The following is a 21,871-nucleotide window of genomic DNA, read 5'->3' as shown; positions in this document are numbered from 1 at the left end:
TATACACCTAAGAGACCCTTAAAAAGATAAGCCCCAGCTAACATTATGCACATGGTACTTGAGATAAACTTTCCATTGACTGTATCAAAATGCTATTTCTCCAGCAACATAGACAGAAGTAAAAATGATGTGTTCTAGAAAGCTGTTGAATGATTCAACAACTGTCTGGTATGTATGGAAGCGTTAGAATGAACTAGAATGAAATCTTTCTAAATTAATATATTTAATAAGTTAATATTTTAAAATTAATATATTTTAAGTATGAATGAGCTATATTAACAAATGTAAATAGGCATATAACTAATTCATTTATTTCTCTAAAAGTTTATATGTTTAAGAGCCAGAAAGCTATTTTAGGAATCTTATTAGTTAAATAGGGGATTGATTGGCTTATATTCCAGACATATTGGGGCTGGCCAGTTTGCTCACTTGGTTAGAGCATAGTGCTGATAACACGCAGGTCAAGGGTTCAGATCTCCTTACTGGTCAGCCACCAAAAAAATAAATCAATAAAGTAAAGACATATTGGATAAACTTTTAGATTGTCACTTGGAAAAATGGCTGCAAACTGAATAAGATTTTTATTTAAAAACATTATTTGTTCTTGTTTTTGGCAGCTGGCTGGTACAAGGATTCGCAAACCCTTGACCTTGGTGTTATAACACCACGCTCTAACCAATTAAACTAACCAGCCAGCCCATGGAAAAGATTTTGTTTTTAAACGTCACTTTCTAGTGTTATTTATTATAAACTGAATTTGTTTATCAGAAATTGGTTTTTTGTTTGTTTGTTTTTGTTTCATTTTGGTGATTAGCTGGTAACGGGATCTGAACCCTTGAACTTGGTGTTCTCAGCACCACACTCTCCTAAGTGGGCTAATCAGACAGCCCATTTATCAGAAATTGTGTACTTAATGCCTAGAAAAACTTCTAGAAATCGAGTGTCAAGTTTTTTTTTTTTTTTTTTTTCCTTTTTGTCTTTTTTCGTGACTGGTAATGGGATCGCAACCCTCGGTGTCGCGCCCGCACCGCGCTCAACCAGTGAGCGGACCGGTCTCTATATGGGATCCGAACCCTCGGCGGGAGCGCCGCCGCGCTCCCAAGCACCGCACTCTACCGAGTGTGCCACCGGGCCAGCCCACGAGTGTCAAGTTTTAACAGAAAGGAAGCAAAGATCTTAATGATCCTTCTCTATGTCTAAGAAATGTTATCAAATAGGACAAAAATTTATATAAATTGATATTGTGAGACTCTAAAAAATGTAAACCTTTTGTGTTTTCCAGAAAGTAGAGTGGAAAGTGCACTGGGGAAAGGGATTGGAAGATCAGGTTCTAGTGTCATCTTTATTGTTACACTTGTATAACCTTGGGCAAGTCTCTTCACCTCAGTTATCAAAAAAGGGGTGGGAACAAATTTAGTGTAAGCACTAAACTCCTATGATTTTTTCCACTAGATACTGCCTACTATGTGAAGGAGACAAATGCCTTTAGAGGATTTTTTAATCCCAATTTCAAATAATTTAAATTAACGTTTATGTCAATCTTGAAGCATTCATTTTCTTTATTTTCTTTAAAGGATCTGTTTGAACCACAGACTGCTTTGTTGAGATATGTATTGGAGCAGCCTTATTCCAGGGATATGGTCTGCAATATGCTAGGTTTAAATAAGCAGGTACTGTACTGTGCTGGAAACCTAGTAAATTCTGCATAGAATCTGCACTATTCTTTTCTCTTTTCTTTGCTATAGCTAACTGAGCAAAACAGTTAAGAACTATTTGGTGATTTTTTTAAATATATGGTATATTAAACAGTGTATTATTTCAATCATTTATATATTGTTTTAAGAATGTTTAAATTAAAAAGGAGATATTTTTAAAGTTGGTTTATTTTGCATTGCTTTTTTTTCTATAAGGCCAGTTTCAAGTATACCTTTTGCCAGAGAAACCTACACATGACTTAACCATAATTTTTGATCTTTTTTGTTGTTTGGGTATCTATTTTTATAACCCTTGGTATCTTCAGCGTGGCCTCCTTGCTGATTTTTTTTTTTTCTTTTTTCCCCGTGTGCGTTTGTTTTTGATGGTTTAACATGTGGGAGGGTTTATGCTGACTCTGGGTTCCTTGAGGCTGGCCTCATAGTCACTGTTTTGTCTTTTCTTTTTTTCTTCCTTTATTTTTGTTCTGTCCTGTCTTGTCCTGCCCATCCTCCAATGCTCTAGACCTTGAACATTGCTCAGGTATGTTCACAACCTTACTGTTGTATTGTGACTAACGATACGCTGGCCGCTTTGTAGCCACTGATTCCATTTAGAGAATATGTGTATGGTCGGGGCTTGAAATTGGCAGGACCATGCTGAGACCAAGGCCACTAAAAAAATTTCTTCTTGGGATATGAGAGTTATTTTTGGTGGATTGTTTTTGTTTTTTTGGTGTTTGGTTTTTTTATATATATTCTTTTTTTTCCTTTTATCTTTTTTCTTTCTTTTTCATTAAACAAAGAGACAACACCTGCCACTCAATAAAGCCTGTCATTTTTTGATGGGTTATTTTTCCTTCCCACTCCATTTTACTATTTTTCCTACTTTAGGGCTAAAGCTAGCCTGGTGGAATTTTCAGAGATGGAAAGATTTGTGGTGGCCTTTATCTTTCCAGACTATTAAAACAAATAAATAAACAACAACAACAAAAATGCTTACATTGCTTTGCCTTAAAACAAAAACTAATTAAAAACAAAACAAAAGAGAGAACAAAGCATTTTAATAGAGATATGCTGCTTTTAAAAGTTGGAGTGGTAAACTTTATACAGGGAAGGCTTTTTTGGAAACATGGGGATTGACTAAGAAATGTCATACTCTTAGGTGACCCCACACCTACTTGACAAACACCCTTCTTTGTCAGTCTTTGCCAGAAGTGTCCTCCTCCTAGAGTGAGCTCTTCTCAGTTGAAGCTCATTTATGGCAGGAGAAAAACACTACGGCCAAACTTTATAAACCGAACTCTTATGCAGTCCCAAGTCTGTTCCAGGACTTTTCACCTTTGAGATTTTAAGGAAAATAGTGGTTCTAATCATTTTTGATAAAAATTTTTGAGCCCAACATATTAAAAGAGACCAACTTTTTGATTTTAAAAAGACGTTCTTGTCTAGGTTATATAAAATAGCGTTACTGTTTGCAATACTATAGTGAAGGTTGTGCCAGTGCTTCCATTTATAAAGCCCTATTTTTAAGGACATATAGCTTGGCCATAAAACTTGCTCAGTGTTGAAACTTTGCATGCCGAACCTCACCCTGGTAGCGGTATCTCTTTTTATTATTTTAAGTTTTTTCTTCTGAAAAATTTACCAAGTTTCCTTGTTTGGACAAGCTTTTGTACATGTGAAACTGAAACTGCTTCACTCTAGAGTATCTGACAGTTACTTCATATAATCTGTCAATTTAACATCTTAAAAACTGAATCATTAATTCTGATCAACTTTCACTTGAGTTAGAGGTAAGTATTCAGTTAACTTTGAGAAAATGCTTCATGCTATGTCTTAAAACTAATTTTTGCTGTGAACTTTAAGTCATACTTGACTCCATTTTTTTACAGTTTGGTGGATAAATGTACCCTCGGTCATTTGAGCTGCAAGTACCTTCCCCAGATATGCTTAGCTATCTTTAGTTTTTTCCTTTTGGGGAGGCAGCTCTTCTTAAACTAGAAATTGATAAAAATAATTCAGAGAAAAAGTATTTCTGATCTGATCAATAACAAGTTTCAACCTAAAAAAAGTTTATGACTAAGACATAAATCCATAAAATAAAGTTTATAATGGAAATGCTGACAGAACATTATTAGTATTGGTCCCACTGTAGTGTAAACATTGTCAAAAATTCACGATTCATCAGTAATTGTTTTCGTAGAAAACTCGGTAGTAAGGGGACTTGTAGATGGAAGATTATATGCTGAAGTAACTTGATATATTATTTTTACCTACTAGAAAGTAGAGAATAAGAACACATAGTATAATGAGCATATGATTAAAAATAACCAAGTCATCTTATTACATCTTTTATCATTACAGAACTATATCCTGCACTATACTTTCTTGTCCTTTCTCTAGCAACGCAATAATTTACTTAAAGCCTGAAACCTTTTTAAGAGCTGTCCATATCGTATTTTCCAGTAGGAATTGGGCTATTTTATCCTAAAATCAGTTGCATTCGGGTCATGAGTAGCTCAGGTCTGTAACCAGCAAGGTGGGGAGTTGGGCTTAAACTCACAGTGGAAAAATCCTGTTTTATGTGTTTACACAAAGTTTGTATTTTTTCTGCTGAATAAAAACATTACAAAACATATACATTCCTCAAGCTCTTATATGGTGGTGTATGAACTCTGCTATCATGAGATAGTGAAGTATTGGCAATCAGTTTATCTTAAATAATCTCTCAGTTTCTCTTTGAAATAACTTTTAAAGTTATTTCAAAATATCTTTGAAAGACACCATTGAAAGTATTAACTGTCATAGGGCTTCAATTATGATTGGCAGCTTTCTTGGTTAAAGCAGGGAATATGATAAATAACATTCAAAGGAATTTTTCTTCCTACCTTGTCCTGAATAGGTATTGCTTTAAAACTGATTTATAGTAATGATTTAAAATTAATTTAAATGCACCTAAGTATGATATGTTCAATTTTCACTTGCACAGTACGAGAACAGTTACATGAAAGTTAAGTGCCATTCATTATAGAATATGGGATACTAAGATGGAAAAGCATTGTATCATTTGCTGCTTGAAATAGTGATGGGAAGGAATCAGGGGCATGAATGGGGATTAATGTTAATACTTACGTTAAAATGCCTTGTTCCTGTTTTTTTAGCTTTTATCAAAGCTGAAAATATAAAATAAGATTCCAGTACAGTTTGGACTATTATGTAGAAATACAACTTTTGAAATATTGAATTTATATACCCTGATTGCTAAAACAGGTTTTAACTAAATATACATATAGACAGAATGTAAACTAACAAATTCAGCTTTGTATGACAATATTTTGAAACCTTAAATTTATGAAAGCTTTCAGAAAGCAAGATGTGAATAGCCATCAGCATAGCATCCATTGGTTTACAGAATTATATTAGCTTAGTGAGTGATAATTAGCCTTTATTCATAGATCATTAAACTGCTTTACAAATGTTCATTTTTTCCACTTTGTAAAACAATCCGCTATGAGGTAGATTCTTAATTTTAATGTACCTTTTAACAATGGAAAACTAAAGCACAACTTACTATTATTCTAACGTAGTTAGCAGCATAATATCTCAAGTTTAAAACTATTCCTTTTTTGATATTATCAACAAAGCAACCTATCTTTAAATTTGGTTTGAGAATATCCTTGGTTTTAACCAAAAACACCTGGGAAATTTATAGTTAATCCTGGTAAATGTTCTGCTACCATCGAATATCAGGACATTAAGCACCATAGAGATTCTTGACTGATTTAATTCCTAACAGAAAATTGGAGGGTAATATTGAATCATGGCATATATTGAAAGATGTATCAGCTTTATTTGTAAATTTCCTAGTTGTTCTTGCTTTGTCAACATCTTCATATTTTCAGCTTTTCTCTTTAAATCACTAACTGTATGACCATCACTACATGCCTAAAAATATATAGGTGAAAATCCAGTTTTTGAAAACAAATAATTAATATTAAAATGGCACACTCCAAAGTGACTCAGATGCTAAAACCCAATTTTATTTAGTTTGCTCTTTTTTCCTGAAGCAGATTGATGGAAGACCATCATGGATGGAGAAATAGATGACAAATTGGTTAATTTCCAAACTGGAAGGAAATTTCCATCACTAGAGAAAAAATTCCTACTGGAAATCCTGGCTTTACTTCTTTTCACAAATTTTTCTGACTCTTATATACTTTGAATGATCTCACTCTAAATTTGTGTTGTCTGACACATTTCTTAGGTTGTTGGTGGTTGGCAGAACTAGTGAATTTCAAGCCCTGTACACAGTAGTTTTGCATGCTGATTTAAGAAATAGTCTGTAGTGTTGTCTGTTGCACTTTGCTCTGCTTCGTAATGATAATTACATTTGGAGGAAAAGTACTGTAGTCTCAACTGGTGGTGTTAATATTGCTATTTGTTAACCTGTAATGTGGTTGAACTGTGATCATGGCATTGTCTTTTTGGAAAAAATATGAAACAATCATTGATGCTTACTGTTTTGGATAGATGTTTGTTTTATTTGCATGCTTTAAGAAAGTGCAGCTATATTGGAGCTTTACAATTTTGGAGCTGGCAAAGAGCATGCAAAAGAGGGGATGCTATTCATTATGTTTTGTTTATTTCCAAATTTGTCCCCATTTTGCATTTTTCCCCTAAATTTGAAGAAATCATATCCCTTTTTCATGGCAAAAGACTGACAATCATATCTAAAGTTTAGGGGGAAATCATCTACATTAGTGATTGTGTCTGCTAGAAAGGCTTCCAACTGCCTGCTACTAAGTCATATATTTATAAAAGAAATATGAAAATGGCTTAACATATTTCTTTTGGTAAACGTATATTTTTTAAATCACTTTAAAAAGCACAAATCTTTTTGCCTCTAGAAAGGGAAGTTGCATTTTCATTTTTAGTGTTTAAACTTGATTCTTTTTCTTTTAGATTTTAAAATGGTCTAATTTAAAAATTAAAGCTGCATTATGTTTGATGTCCAAGAGGGAAAAGCAAAGATTAACTTTGGGATCTTTTTTATTTTTTATTTTTTTTTGCAGTGGAAGTTTCTATTTCAGTATCAAAATCAATACCACACACTGAAAAACAGACACTGAGTAATCTGGGAGCTATTTAGGTGTACCTATGTATATAAAGTTAGTGTAAGCTTGTGGTGGTTACTTTAAAATAAATAGATTTACATACTGCTTTATTTGCTCTATCACAGTATTTGATAATTGGAAATCCAGGGTTTTAATCTTTCAAGTTAGATGGCACAATTAATACTGCTGTCCCCATATCATATGCTTTTTTAAATGTTACACTTTTTCAAAGGATGAATAACAAAATTTTCTACTGTGCAAATTTCCCTTTGTCAAATAGGAACAGTGATATCTGTAGTGCAAGTCAAAAGTTGATGAGAAGTCTATTTTATGGAAGACCTGAAAAAATAATTTTTTCATGATACTCATCCTCTATGATAATGTAACATGATGCAGCTTTAATAGATTAAATCTAACCTTAACTTCTTAAGTTCAACTTCATTCCATGCTTCTCAGCCTCTTGTTACTATTTATGCCCATTAACTGGTAACTTCTGAAACTAACCAGGAGGCTTTTGGAATACTGTATTTAATCTCTGCCCTACAGCACAAGCAGCGCTGCCCTGTGCTAGAGGACCAGTTGGTGGATCTGGTGGTTTATGCCATGGAGCGATCTGAGACCGAGGAGAAGTTTGATGATGGGGGAACAAGCCAACTCCTGTGGCAGCATCTCTCAAGTCAGCTCATTTTCTTTGTGCTTTTCCAGTTTGCAAGTTTTCCACATATGGTCCTTTCTCTTCATCAGAAGGTGTGTACTAACTTTTTTGGTCAGTTCATCTTCACCTGTTTATTAGTATATTTTAGACTGGTATGGGCATTGCCTAGTGTTTTCAGCAGTGGTGCAAGTTCTGATCCCTAATTTGTGTCCTGTTCAGTTCCTTTATGGTTTCTTAACTTTTCATTCAGTCATTTATTCAAAGTGCAAGGACCAGGGGATACAAGATGAAAAAGCACAGTAGTACTCTCAAGGAGCATCTCCCTAGAGGGGAAGATATATGTATAAACAATTTGATTATAATTCAATAGTTGTCATATGGAAGCATGTTTCCCTGCAATAGGAACGAAAGGGAATAGGACCTGTCAAAGACATCAGGAATGGCTTTGTCAAAGAGATCTTTAAGTTAACACTTGAAGGATGAATAGAAATTTGCCAAGAAGAAAAGATAAAGTATTTCCCAAGCAATAAGATCATCATTTGGAAACAGATAGGGATATGCGGGAAATGGAAAGAAAAATACAAAGGAGAAAATGTTGGTGAGATGGGGAGGGCAGGAAGGCACAGGAGAATTTTATGTGGCCATGTGTCTGTCTGTTCTAAGGAGCTTAGATTTTCTTTTGGAGGCGATGAAGGAGGGGAATGGCATCATCATATACATGTTGGAAAAATTACTGCTAATGGCCACGTGGAAGAAGATGGTAGTAGATGAAGATGGCCACATGATAGAGATGGATGGGGGCAAAACCAGAGGCAAGGAAACGAGTAAGGGAGATACTGCAGTCGTCTAGGTGAAAGATACAGAAGGCCTAAACCAGGACAGAAAAGAGGAACCAGAGACCAGGTATGCTAGGTAGGTTGAATGGGACTAGATGACTGACAGGCAACAACAGAGGGAGTAACAGAAGTTGAAGTCCAGACTTGCTTACTGATTACCACAAGGGGAGGACAGTGAATCCAAAAAAGGCAAGACAAGTAGAAGAGTACATTTGTGGGAAGAGTTAGTTTTAGTCATAAGGTTTTAGACATGTTGAATGGGAGTGAAATGTGTTACATCTATAGCGCCTCCACAACATGAATTATTTAGAGGAAGATTTTTCATAAAAGTTGTTAGAATTTTTTTAACCAACATGACACTCCTCCCCCACTCCCCCCATTGGTTTCTGTTACAATCTACAGGAAACCAGGAAAAATCTTTTATGATAATCAGTCCTTAAGGATTTTAAATTTAAAAAAAAAAAAAATTCTTTGGGTATAATAAAGTATTCTCCAAGTTTTTATGCGATATTTTTGTTAAGCTTTATCTCATATTAGACTTGATTCTCATACACACATGATCAATTTAATTATGTTCTAAAACATTGTTTTGTTGTTGTTGTTGTTTGGGCAGCTGGCCGGTACAGGGATCAAACCCTGGACCTTGCTGTTACCAGCACCATGCACTAACCAACTGAGGTAACTGGCCAGCCCCCTGGATTTTTGATATACATAGTTGTTTTGGGGAGCAGGAAAGAAACATTTATATGTTATTTATTTATATATAATTAAAATAATTTAGCAAGCTTTGCATGATGTGTCTTGAATTGAGACTAAGTAATTATTAACTTCCAAAGTTAGATGCTGACTTTCTGAGAGGAGAAACCAGAGTTTCTTCCTTTAAAAAAAAAAAACTTCCTACATCCATCTCTTTAAGTAGCTATGTATACATATGTATTTAAATATCTTTTATAGCTAGCAGGGCGAGGACTGATTAAAGGCAGAGATCATCTGATGTGGGTTCTCCTGCAATTCATTTCTGGAAGTATTCAGAAAAATGCACTAGCTGATTTTCTCCCTGTTATGAAACTCTTTGATTTGCTGTACCCAGAAAAAGAAGTAAGTTTTACTTAATAATTAACAATGTGATGAATGAATTATGTCTAATTTGTATTTAAGGATTTAAGTATGATTTTAGAGCACTGGATTTGGTTAAGTTCTTTTCCCAATTCTGTGACTGACCATGATCATGGGATGGGCATTCAGTCTCATTTGATGTTAGATTACTCATATGTAAAATGAAGAAATTGAAGTAGATTACAGTCATCTGTCAGTATACTCAGGGAATTGGCTCCAAGACCCCCCTACAAACACCAAAATCCACAGATGTTCAAGTCCCAAAGTCGGCCCTGCTGAACCCATGGATACAAAAAGTTGGCTCTCCTTGTCTGCATGTTCAGCATCCCAGGGATACTGTATTTTCATTTTATTTTATTTTATTTTTGGCAGCTAGCCGGTATGGGGATCCAAACTCTTGACCTTGGTTTTATCAACCCTGCATTGTAACCAACTGAGCTAACTGGCCAGCCCGAATACTGTATTTTCAATCTGCGGATGGTTGTTGGAATCTGCAGGTGCAGAATCCACAGATACGTAGGGCCAATTGTATTTATTGAAAAATCCTCATATAAGTGGACTGCATAGTTTAAACCCATGTTGTTCAAGGGTCAACTGTATTTCTAAAGTATATCTTAAATTACACTTGAATAACTAATACAGCAAGCTCTTTCTCTACATTCTAATTTGGCCTGCAGTTTTAAAAAGCACTAAAGCTGTTTTAATCTATATATGTCATTGAGTGGCCAAATGACAACAGTGTCTGTTAATGTTTACTTTTTTGTTTGCCAGTTGAGTCTCAGTATGTCCCCCATTGTTTTATTACATAAGGTGTTTGAGCAAAATATGATATATTTTGATGATTGCCATTTTTAAAAAACACTTTATTATGGAGAATTTTAAACATACACAAAAAGTAGAGTGAATAGAATAGTAAACCTCCACATACCCATGACCAAGAAATATTCTTGTTTCATCTTTCCCCCTTAACTTTTTTGTGAATGCAGGACAATTTTAAAGTGGACTCCAGACATCTGTATCATATTACTCATCAATATTCAATATGTTTGGTGATGGTCATTTTTTTAGATTTTTATATGTTCTTGAAAAGCACATACAGTATATGAATATGGAAATGGAATTATGAGGATCCCTCTCCCTGGAACGAGCTGTTTGGCTTCAGGATCGATTACTCCCTTACCAATGAACCTCCTGGATTCACTGACAGTTCATGCCAAAATGAGGTACGTTCTTTTTATTTATTTAGTCCCGTGTCAGAGAATGGATATCAGTATAGTATAAACTTTGATTTCATGATTGCATGTGTATTTTATGGTCAGGTGCATTTAAAAAAATAATTAGACTTATTTTGTTATAAAAATAAATATTGTTTATTATAGGAATTATAGAATATATAAATAAACCCAAAGAAAATAATTGCTATATTCCCTCCATGAGAGATAAGCATTGTAAAATTTTTTTGAATATATTCTGTCTTTTTCTATGGATAAATATATGAATTTATGTTTTGTTTTGTTTTTGACAAAAACGGGCTTATATATATACATATCTCACATTTAGTAAGATTTCATAATAATGTTTAATTTTTAAAAAATAAAAATTTTAAAATGATATTTGTTTGAGAGTGCTCTATGATAATAGGAAAAGCTTGACTAATCATCTGTGAATTTCTGTTACATTCTTGGCGAGTAAAAACATGCCAAGTGAAACATTTCGTAATAGTTGCAAAATTTTATCATTGTTAGTACTTCTGATTTTTATTATTTAATAGTCAAGAACCAGTGGGGCTAAATTAAACTAGGATGTTTTAAAAAGAGATGTACCAGAAATGGCTTACTAAAATATATACAATAATTTAATTCTTCTCTTTCATATAATACGCAAACTATTTTTTTCCTGTCAGAAATAGCTTTATTTATTTTTATTGATTATACATATTTGTGGGATACAGTGTTGAATTTCAATTTTAATACATGTATACAATGTGTGATGATCAAATCAGGGTAACTAGCATATTCATCGTTACCAAACTTAATCATTTCTTTGTGATGAGGACATTCAAGCTCCTCTCTTTTGGTCACCTGATAACATGCAGTAAATTATTGTTAATTGTGGATGCCTAACTTGACGGCACATCAAAGAACTTATTTTTCCTATCTAGCTGTTTTGTGTCCATTAACTAATCTCTTACTGTCCTCCTTTCTCCTATAATGTGCAAATTGTCATTTTTTAGTTCATTCCAGTTCCTGATATTAACAAACCCCAATCAACTCATGCCTTTGCAATGACTTGTATTTGGATTCATCTCAATAGAAAAGCTCAAAATGACAACTCCAAGCTACAAATTCCAATACCTCATTCCTTAAAGCTTCATCATGAGTAAGTTCTTTGTTGCTTGATATTTAATTTTCTTTTTTTAATTAATAGTGAACTGTATACTAATATTGATCTCAGTATTTGTGTGAAGTTTAGAAACCTCCCCACACTCACTGGAGGCAAGAGTGAATATTTAATGTGTATATCATAGCAAGAGAAACTGACCAGTACCTGTATCAGAAAACAACTAGAAGATTAACTAATCTTGCTTATATATGTAGATTTTTTTTCTTTTAATTTTTAAGAGTGATGTTTTGTTTTTATACATGGTGCTTCAAAGTTATTGATTTAATTGAAGTATATTAATTTTTATTAATGTGGAAGTTTTTCAAAATGTCTCAAGCACTTGGAAATTGAGCATGATTAGATTGAGAGGTCTTTTACTCCCTGGGCTCCCAGGATTGATTAAGTTGATCTGGCTGGAATACTCCCTTACGTCTCTTCGAAAGCTTTGTTGACTCAAAGAAGATACCCTTAGTAGGCTGTGCCTCAGTCAAGGGTGTTAGGAATAACTGAACTTCTCACATAGAACTTCTGAAAAGGACTGCCAGATCTCTTCGTAGGAGACCATGGGGGTTGTCAGACTTCATATTTCATTTGGCTTTCATTTTATGAGATGCCTCTTAACCATATTTTCATAATGATGTCTATAATAAAGGCATATTATTGTGCTTAAGAGATAGATAATAAATAGAATCCTAGTTCATGGATTTGTGAATTATTTCTTCATTCTCCGAAATTTTACAGTGCTGAGTATGTAGTACATACTTAACAAGTACTCATTAATTATTAACTAGTAATTACTTAAGTTTCTTCTGAAATGCTACCCAAACTTTTATGTGTGTTTCCACTCTGCATTTCACAGAAAAACTATAATACCTATAGGAATAAAGATAGTATTAGTCAATGGTTACATAAAATTGAACTTTTTAAAAATGCAAGTTAACTTTATGGAAATTATTTGCATTTTTTTTATTTAATGGAACTTAAATTTTTAGGTTCCTACAGCAGAGTCTGAGAAATAAAAGTTTGCAGATGAATGACTATAAGATTGCCCTGTTGTGTAATGCATACTCTACAAATTCAGAATGTTTTACATTACCCATGGGAGCTCTGGTAGAAACTATTTATGGAAATGGAATTATGAGGATCCCTCTCCCTGGAACGAGCTGTTTGGCTTCAGGATCGATTACTCCCTTACCAATGAACCTCCTGGATTCACTGACAGTTCATGCCAAAATGAGGTACGTTCTTTTTATTTATTTAGTCCCGTGTCAGAGAATGGATATCAGTATAGTATAAACTTTGATTTCATGATTGCATGTGTATTTTATGGTCAGGTGCATTTAAAAAAATAATTAGACTTATTTTGTTATAAAAATAAATATTGTTTATTATAGGAATTATAGAATATATAAATAAACCCAAAGAAAATAATTGCTATATTCCCTCCATGAGAGATAAGCATTGTAAAATTTTTTTGAATATATTCTGTCTTTTTCTATGGATAAATATATGAATTTATGTTTTGTTTTGTTTTTGACAAAAACGGGCTTATACTGAAATACTGCTTTATAATCACATTTTCCACATAATAATCAAATGCCTTTTCAGGTCCAGTGCTCAAAAACTTTTTTTTTTAATTGCTACAAAGAAGTTTTTCGTATGGCTATATATCATTATTTAGCCAGTTCCACATTGTTGGATATTAAGGTTGTTTGCAATACCTTAGTATTATAAAGATGGCTATGCAGACTGTCTAATGGCTGTTTTCGAACCTATCCATCATTAAATAATTTGCTGGAAGTAGACTTGCTGAGTCCAGGGATGTGAAAACGTTAAAGCTCTTACTGTATTGATTACTTATAGGGACACTTTCAGAATTGATATTGTGGTTTCTAAAAGACAGAAAAGGCTCTGTTGGGTGTGATTCTAGAACCTCAAGTGCCCCAAGGAGCCAAGCTGAGAATGTAGATGAGTGAAGCCTGGCACCAATGATGGGAAGCCGGATGTTAGTGTACGTGGAAGCATGTGTGTGTGCAGGGGACCTAGGCTGACCAGAAACGTGTGGTGCTCACTTCATGGTGCTGCCACTTGAGCTAATTTCTAGTGTAATAATGAGGATGAGTATAGTTAGATCTTCAAACTTTTTTTTGAAAAAATGATAGGAATTCAGATTTTTATTTCTAGTTCTTCAACTTCTAAGTATCGGTTCAAACTTAAAACACTTTGTAGGCCAAAGAGAATGCTCCTCTGGGCCTCAGGTGGGGCGTCAACTGTAGAAAAGCCATGCTTTTTTTCAAATGGTAAACACTGTGATAGAATTAGACATGTGCTTCATTTGCATGTGTGACAGATTTGAGCAAAGCCATGTTAGAACCTAACATTTGGGTCTCAGCAGTGATTTATTTTGTAATTCTGTGACAAAAGTTATTTAATTTCTCAAATGTATTTAGTTACACATTTGAAAAAGAAAAATAGACTAAAATCACTTAAACATGCTCTTATGAGTTGTACCCAGAGTTTGTTTTTCCATGAGCAAAGGGATCCTGATGCATACTGAAAGCACCATAGAAACCAAAATGAGGCTCAGGTTGCACAGCACATCATTACTAAGTTTCCTGCACGACTTAAATGTATTAAATGAATCAGCTCTATTTGAGTCATCTAAGTTCAGATTTATACTGTTACCTATGAGTAGAGTAAACCCTGTGTTTATGTCAAAAATGTGGACTTTTGTTTTCTTGCCATCTTCTCCTCCTCAGCCTTATTCACAGCATTGCAACCAGGGTGATAAAACTTGCTCATGCAAAGTCCAGTGTGGCTTTGGCTCCAGCCCTAGTGGAAACTTACAGTCGTTTATTGGTCTACATGGAAATAGAGTCTTTGGGCATCAAAGGATTTATCAGTAAGTGAACAAAAGTCACTGCTGCGATGAAGCTTACATGCTAATGATGGGGACAGACAAAGTAAATAAAATATGCAATGTGACAGGTGATGTGTTTATAGAGAGAAATAAAGCCAAAAAGGGGATAGGAGATGTGAGGTTCAAAGCAGTGAGCTGCATTTTTAAGTAAAGTGGTAAGAACAGGGTAATGTCCTAGGTGCTTAGGATGCAGTGAGCAGGACAGACGTGGTACCTGTCCCCAGGCATACAGATTCTGCCCTGAGGCAGTAGTGCTGTCCTCCGGTGGGTATTAAGTCTGACTGGCAATAGGGAAGGAATTTTCCTACATTGCAGAGGATATGTCATAATTCAGTTATTATACAGTTCTAAATAATAGACAGTTTCTAATATGGAAATGTTTTTCTGATTCATGGTAATTCGAACTTTTTACTGTACAATATAATTTTAATTTTAACCACAGTAACTCTTCTTCCGAGATAATTAGGAGTTGAATAAAACTTTCTTGGGAGGGAAGAAGGAACAAGGGTGAGTGTGATACAATTTTTTGTATTAAAAAGTAAACTTCATACTTCAAAAATTTGGGAACACTAACTTTCCAAAAATAATTTAAAAGATAAGTGAGAAGTGAGGAAGATTAGAATAATTTTTTTGTATCTTATCTCATTTTATTTTTCCAAATGAACTTGAGTACCATTTGTCAAATTCCAGGGGAAAAAAGCAAACTTGGTATTAAAATTAGGATCTGGATTTTTTTCTTACTATTAAAGTATGAAAAAGAAAATATGGAGAATATATGTATGTATTTATGAGTGTGTGTGTGCACGTGTGCACGTATGTCTATATCTTCACAATCAAATCTTTACATACATTTTACTCAATGTGACTCTCTTCAAATATCTTTTAATGCATAACTTTTAATAACTGGTTCCTTTAATTATCTTGTTCCTCCAGGTCAGCTTTTGCCAACTGTTTTTAAGTCTCACGCATGGGGGATCTTACACACACTCCTCGAGATGTTCAGCTACCGGATGCACCACATTCAGCCTCATTACAGAGTCCAGCTCCTGAGTCATCTTCACACTTTGGCTGCAGTCGCACAAACAAACCAGAACCAGCTGCATCTTTGGTGAGTTCATTCAAGACCTTCTTTCCTTAAGGTTTGCTGGGAACTTTGGTGAAGATGGGGAACTTCATCTTTTACCTTATAATTTTTTGTATTTATTTGTCATAAAACTCCTCTGCTTCTTAAGTATTTTATTTCCAATAGAGGAATGGAATCCAGTTTTTAAAATAGAAACTGATTAAGATAATCCTTGCTTTAGGATCTTTGGACTGAGAATTAGTGTTTCCAAGGCCTTTATTATTTTCTAATTTAGCCTATTAGAATGCTGGGTTTAAATATACTTCAGATTATGGTTAAAGTATCACATCATTTTGACTGATTTTGCTTTAAGTGAAAATACATTTCAGGTAGAAAAATTTAATTTTTGAAATCCAGGTGTAATTTTTTAGTCTGACGGGCTACAAGCTATCTTTTTCAAACATGTGAAAATGTCAGATGGTTTTCACTATGAAATTTGGCACCTTGGGTTTTCTAAACAAATTAAGCAAAGCTCATTCTCACACAAAAGAGGAGTTTTTTTAAATCAATGAAGAAAAATTCATAGTTTGCATGTTTTTCCATTGTAATTAACCTAGAATTAGATTTAATTCCATAATTCTAAAATTTTATATGTAACTTTTTTACGTTTCTTTTGTTCTCCCACCTTTTAGTGTTGAGAGCACTGCACTCAGGCTTATAACAGCATTAGGTAGCTCGGAGGTGCAGCCGCAGTTTACACGCTTTCTTAGTGATCCCAAAACAGTGCTGTCAGCAGAATCTGAAGAACTAAACCGCGCCTTGATATTGACCTTAGCTAGAGCAACTCATGTAACAGGTACAGTGAGTATGCAACCAACAAACTATAAAAACAGATGAATTAAAATGTGCTGTGATTTAACTGATTACTATGAGGATAACACACTAAAAGATACTTTTCATTTGTTCAAGAAAAGCCAGTTGTTGCTTTGTTGTCTTCACTATTTCAGTCATTAAGGGAAGCTCTGTTAATGTACTATCATTCTAACTGGGTTGAGCATCAGTTTTCAGCCATCTGACATAATTTTAAACAATGTTTGTTAAGTTTTTTGGTCTCAGGACTACTTTACACTCTTAAAATAAATTGAAATTCCCAAAGAGTTTCTCTTTATGTGTGTTATATCTATGGATATTTAATCTATTAGATATTGAAATAGAGAAATTTTAAAAATTATTCATTTAAAAATAACAATAATACAATTATTACATGTTAACATAAGTAACGTTTTTATGAAAAAAGTGTATTTTCTAAAACAAAACTTTAAAGAAAAGACGTGCCATTTTTTGACATTTTTTCATCTCTCTTTAATGTCTGATATAAAGGAAGATAGCTGGATTCTCATACCTGCTTATACATTTAATCTGTTGCAATATATTAATGTTATTTTAGTTGAGATAAGTGAAGAAAATATGACCTCACACAGATAAGAGCTTGGAAAAGAGAGTAGTATTTTAACAGCCTTTTCAAATAATTGTGAATATTCTTTGATATCACACCAAAATTGGTTAAGTGGTAGTTCCTTAAAGGGTAGCTGCAATGTGGAGTCCAAAACCCTATCAGTGAACTTCTTATACTTTGTTGCAATATAATCCACTCATCTATTATGTGCATTTAATGGATTTTTAAATCCATGTGCATTTTATAACTTTATGAATTGGTCATTTGGAAAACACTGGGTCACTGAGTTATGTAGATTTAGCAAATATTGACACATTTCATTATATAATATCAGAAAATTACACTTATTAATAACACTATAAATTTTATTAGAAATGTCTTTTAAGTTTTGGAAAGCTATCATGCTCATGGTGGTGGATACAAGTTTTCCAAAATTCCAATTTTCACTTTAAAGATCAAATTGTATTATTGGTGAAAGATACTGTCATTTGTTTTCCTTGAAGGGACAGGCTTGCTTTATTAATTTAAAAAAAAAAAAAAAGTCTGTAAAATGCCTAAATCTGAATAACTATAGTTTCCTATCAGATATTCTTTCAAGTAAAATTGAAATTCCATGGGGGGAAAGGAAAGTAGCTAATTTAACTCAGCACTCAAATAATTGCACAAGTGCTTGTCCTCAAGACACCCATCCTACTTTGGAACTCTTTGTGTATGCTCTCATATTGTCACACAGAATATTAAAAATAGGTGCATTCAAGGATTGAGAATAAATAATTTTTACTGCTTCATCAACAATATCGTTAAATGAAACAGGCACTTTTTTTTTTCACTGAGAGCGTGTGGTAAAGAGTATAATGGCTATTAGTATAGTCTGGTGCCGCTATTTGATTTGTGCCGAAGGCCAACAGCAGTTTTACCACCATTGCTTTTGCACCTTAAGTGCACATATCAGCACAGTAAAAAAGCCAATGATTATTATTGGTATTATTATTTAAATAGCTTTGACCTCATTGAATACTTGAAAGGATATTGGGGAACCTCAGAAGTCTGCAGACCACACTTTGAGAACTGTTCTTTTGAAGAAATAGTTATTGAATTTAGCAACCTCAAATACATTTATGAAAACTATATTATTTTACAGAAATACACCTCTTTAATTTAGAGATTTATTTTTATAGTGTGTAATTGTTTCAATCACCAGAAAAGACATCTACTTTCTTAATTCTGTTTTCTTGGCTCAATAAAGTACTCCTTAATCATTGGCAGAGTGAACTAACGAACAATAGTGCTGGGCCTGTACCACTGTTGTATCATTGGTACTCTGTAACCTAAAAAAAAAAAGAGATTTCAGATGTTCTTTGTCATCTTTTCACTAATTGTGCTTATATTTACTAATGTGATAATGCAAACCACTCAAACTAAGAAAATTTAGGTCCTAGGCTGCATACAACTAGTTAAGCAATGAATGCACTGCAGTGAAATTCCATGAGTGCACAAAAGCTTTGTGGCTTTATAATATGTTTTTGAGTTGTAAATATGATCATTTATATCTGGATTACACCTATTTGTTTATGTTTAGATTTTTTTACAGGCTCTGATTCAATTCAGGGAACTTGGTGTAAAGACATACTTCAGACCATCATGAGTTTTACACCTCATAATTGGGCTTCACACACCCTCAGCTGTTTTCCAGGCCCACTACAGGTAATCTGGTCTTGAATTACATGTTGAATACATATGAAGTCCTTCTTCCCATTTACAGTGTTAATCTACAGTTAGTCTTGGTGACATTGGAAGAAAATTAGTTTTTATTTCTTAAAAAAAAATTTGCTTTTATTTCCAAAATCTCTTGAGTTGTTCCCTGTTCCATTCTAGGACTTGATGTGTTTCTGAAAATTTAATTATTATGGTTTTATCTTAATAGTTAAAAGTTTTAGGATCTTATGGGAATTAACACATTACCTGAAAAATTTTTTTCTCTCTCATGGAACTGAAATGGGAAGAGATATAATTTAATGAAGCTTCGCAGAGTATACATATGCTACACTTAGGTGAATTTTTTTTAAAAAAATATCACACAGGAAAACTATAAACCTGGCTTTTAGAATCTGAAGAAAGTCAAACCTCACCTGTCTTCTACTTTTCAGAGAAAATTTAAGACTTGATGAAACATCTGTTTTTCATAACTTTTAGGAGGGCTAAAGCAGAAGTTCTCAAACTTGTCAGAATCACCTGGAGGGTTTGCAAAGCTAGTTATTGCAGGGCCCCAGACACAGAGCTGCTAATTCAGTAGATCTGGGATAGGACCTGAGAATTTGCATTTCTTGCAAGACCCAGGTCATGCTGATATTGCTGGTCTGGGAACCACACTCTGAAAACCACTGGGCAGATTAACGGACTTTTCTTTATTTATTTAATTAATTTTATTTTTTGGTGGCTGGCCCGAACAGGAATCAACCCTGGACTTTGTTGTTATCAGCACCATGGTCCAACTAACTGAGCTAAACGGCCAGCCCTAGTGGATTTTCCTTAAGAGACACCATGTAAAATATGTAACCAAGGGGTAGATACTTTTTTCTAAAATTAGCAGAAGTGTCAACTGATGATTGAAGCTTTGAATTCAGGCTTGCTTGGAATTTCTATTTAGGAAATCTAAGAAAAGGAATCTTAGAGATAATCTAGTCAAGCCTATACAGAAATTCAGGCCTTAATTACTGAGTTGCTCAAGATCACTTACAGATTATTAAATCAGAGTCAAATCTTGGACTTGTTTCTTAACTCCATATCCAGTGCTCGTTTTACTATAACCAATAAAATAAACTTCTGATCTTCCTTTTAGGCATTCTTCAAACAAAATAATGTACCTCAAGAAAGTCGTTTTAATCTGAAAAAAAACGTGGAGGAGGAGTATAGGAAGTGGAAGTCCATGACAAACGAAAATGAGATCATTACCCACTTCTCTACACAGGGCTCCTCTCCTCTCTTCCTTTGCCTTCTCTGGAAAATGCTCTTGGACACAGATCATATTAATCAGATTGGCTATAGGTAAGCCAAAAACCTAGATTTACATTCCCTTTGGCAAACCATTATATCCATACAGCAATAGAGTTTATTTCTTACTATGTGCCTTGCAGAGTATTGGAGAGAATTGGAGCCAGGGCCTTGGTAGCCCATGTAAGAACATTTGCAGATTTCCTGGTGTATGAGTTCTCTACATCAGCTGGGGGTCAGCAACTCAATAAATGCATTGAAATTCTTAATGACATGGTATGGAAGTACAACATTGTTACATTGGACAGATTAATTCTTTGCCTGGTAAGAAGAGATAAGTTTCTAAGCTTTCTTTTTCTCTTTTGGGTCAAGGTGTGTAACTGATAGATCTTGTGCTGATCTACTCTATATTGCTTCAAAGGACTTAATAGATTTATACCGTAATTGAGCACTGCTATCACTTCCCTAAGAAGCTAGAGATTTCCCAGTTCTTTATTCATCCATTCAATAAGTATGTATTGAATATCTACTATGTTCTATACACAGAAGGTACAGAAGTAAATAAAACAGATATGGTTCTGGACTCATGGTGCTCTAAAAATACAAGCAGTTAGACCCTGAGTTGATTCACAAAGGCTCTCAGATGAGGCAAGAAGTAGTTAAAAGACACTGCATTTCTTTACCGACTGCTAATATAACCATTTCTGTATACTTTGGTAGCCATGATCATAACTGAATGTTTCTCATAGCCACCCAACATTCCCCAAATATTTTTTTCTCCTGACTTTGATGTCTATTTCAGGCAAAATTTTAAGAAAAGACATTGAACCAGACTGGAAAATGCTGCATTTTTTAAAATTCTGGGGGTTGGTGTTATTTGTGGTGGCTTAGTTCCTTAACATTTAATCTCTTAGCTGTGGAGCATAGATAAACGGTAGTTACAATATAGTTGGAGAAATAAGGTAAGTCTATGAATCAATAAAATAAAAGTATAAGATAGAAGTGTAGGAAAATATTGCCAGGAAACAATGAGAGATCACATATAACTAGATGATGGATCGTGAAGGAAAGATTAAATGTCAAGAAATAAAAGATGGACATTCAGGTGGAAGGAATGGTGAACCAAAATTAGGCAAGAAAAAGATATGTTTGGGGAATGCTGAATAGTTGGTTTGGGATAGTCTAGACATCTAAGGAAATTCTAATAATAGTAAGATTTTACTGTATTGAAATTTAGACTATCAAGTGGCAGAGCCATGCTTTTGCATGAGTTGGGCATTTTCATATAATTTTTCTGTTGTTCTCCAAAGGCCATGCGTAGTCATGAAGGAAATGAAGCCCAGGTTTGTTATTTCATAATTCAATTGCTGTTGCTCAAACCAAATGATTTTAGAAATCGAGTAAGTGACTTTGTGAAAGAAAATTCCCCAGAGCACTGGCTACAGAACGACTGGCACACCAAGCATATGAACTATCACAAGGTACTAACTGTAATTAGCACTTCAGATAACCCTTTTAAAGCCGTACTTTGGTACTTAGTTAATTGATTAGGCTGTTTTCTCTATGGTTCTACTCTTTTCTCTCTGGTCTGTATAGAAGTAAATTAGCTCTCTCAACTTCCTCAAAATTCTAGAGTTTCTCTAA

At 34.0% G+C, this 21,871-nt stretch overlaps 1 protein-coding gene across 3 annotated transcripts in view; it reads left to right on the top strand.

Annotated features, from left to right (window-relative positions):
- Positions 1-21,871, top strand: part of MED23 (mediator complex subunit 23) — a 41,452-nt gene that overhangs the window by 10,742 nt on the left and 8,839 nt on the right. For 2 of the 3 annotated variants that reach the window (XM_008580106.1, XM_008580108.1), the window contains 13 exons: positions 1,575-1,670; positions 2,218-2,235; positions 7,355-7,555; positions 9,254-9,397; positions 11,649-11,794; positions 12,790-13,035; positions 14,557-14,699; positions 15,651-15,825; positions 16,473-16,636; positions 18,816-18,940; positions 20,076-20,281; positions 20,371-20,551; positions 21,538-21,708. In XM_008580106.1, the coding sequence (XP_008578328.1) occupies positions 1,575-1,670; positions 2,218-2,235; positions 7,355-7,555; positions 9,254-9,397; positions 11,649-11,794; positions 12,790-13,035; positions 14,557-14,699; positions 15,651-15,825; positions 16,473-16,636; positions 18,816-18,940; positions 20,076-20,281; positions 20,371-20,551; positions 21,538-21,708 (2,016 nt within the window). The remainder of the gene's footprint in view (positions 1-1,574; positions 1,671-2,217; positions 2,236-7,354; positions 7,556-9,253; positions 9,398-11,648; positions 11,795-12,789; positions 13,036-14,556; positions 14,700-15,650; positions 15,826-16,472; positions 16,637-18,815; positions 18,941-20,075; positions 20,282-20,370; positions 20,552-21,537; positions 21,709-21,871) is intronic. The other variant, XM_008580107.1, reaches the window with a different exon arrangement.

This window comes from Galeopterus variegatus, unplaced genomic scaffold (assembly GCF_000696425.1).
Source record: "Galeopterus variegatus unplaced genomic scaffold, G_variegatus-3.0.2 Scaffold2019, whole genome shotgun sequence".
In the NCBI taxonomy this organism is placed as follows: Eukaryota; Metazoa; Chordata; class Mammalia; order Dermoptera; family Cynocephalidae; genus Galeopterus; species Galeopterus variegatus.
This window is presented reverse-complemented; position numbering and strand designations above follow the sequence as displayed.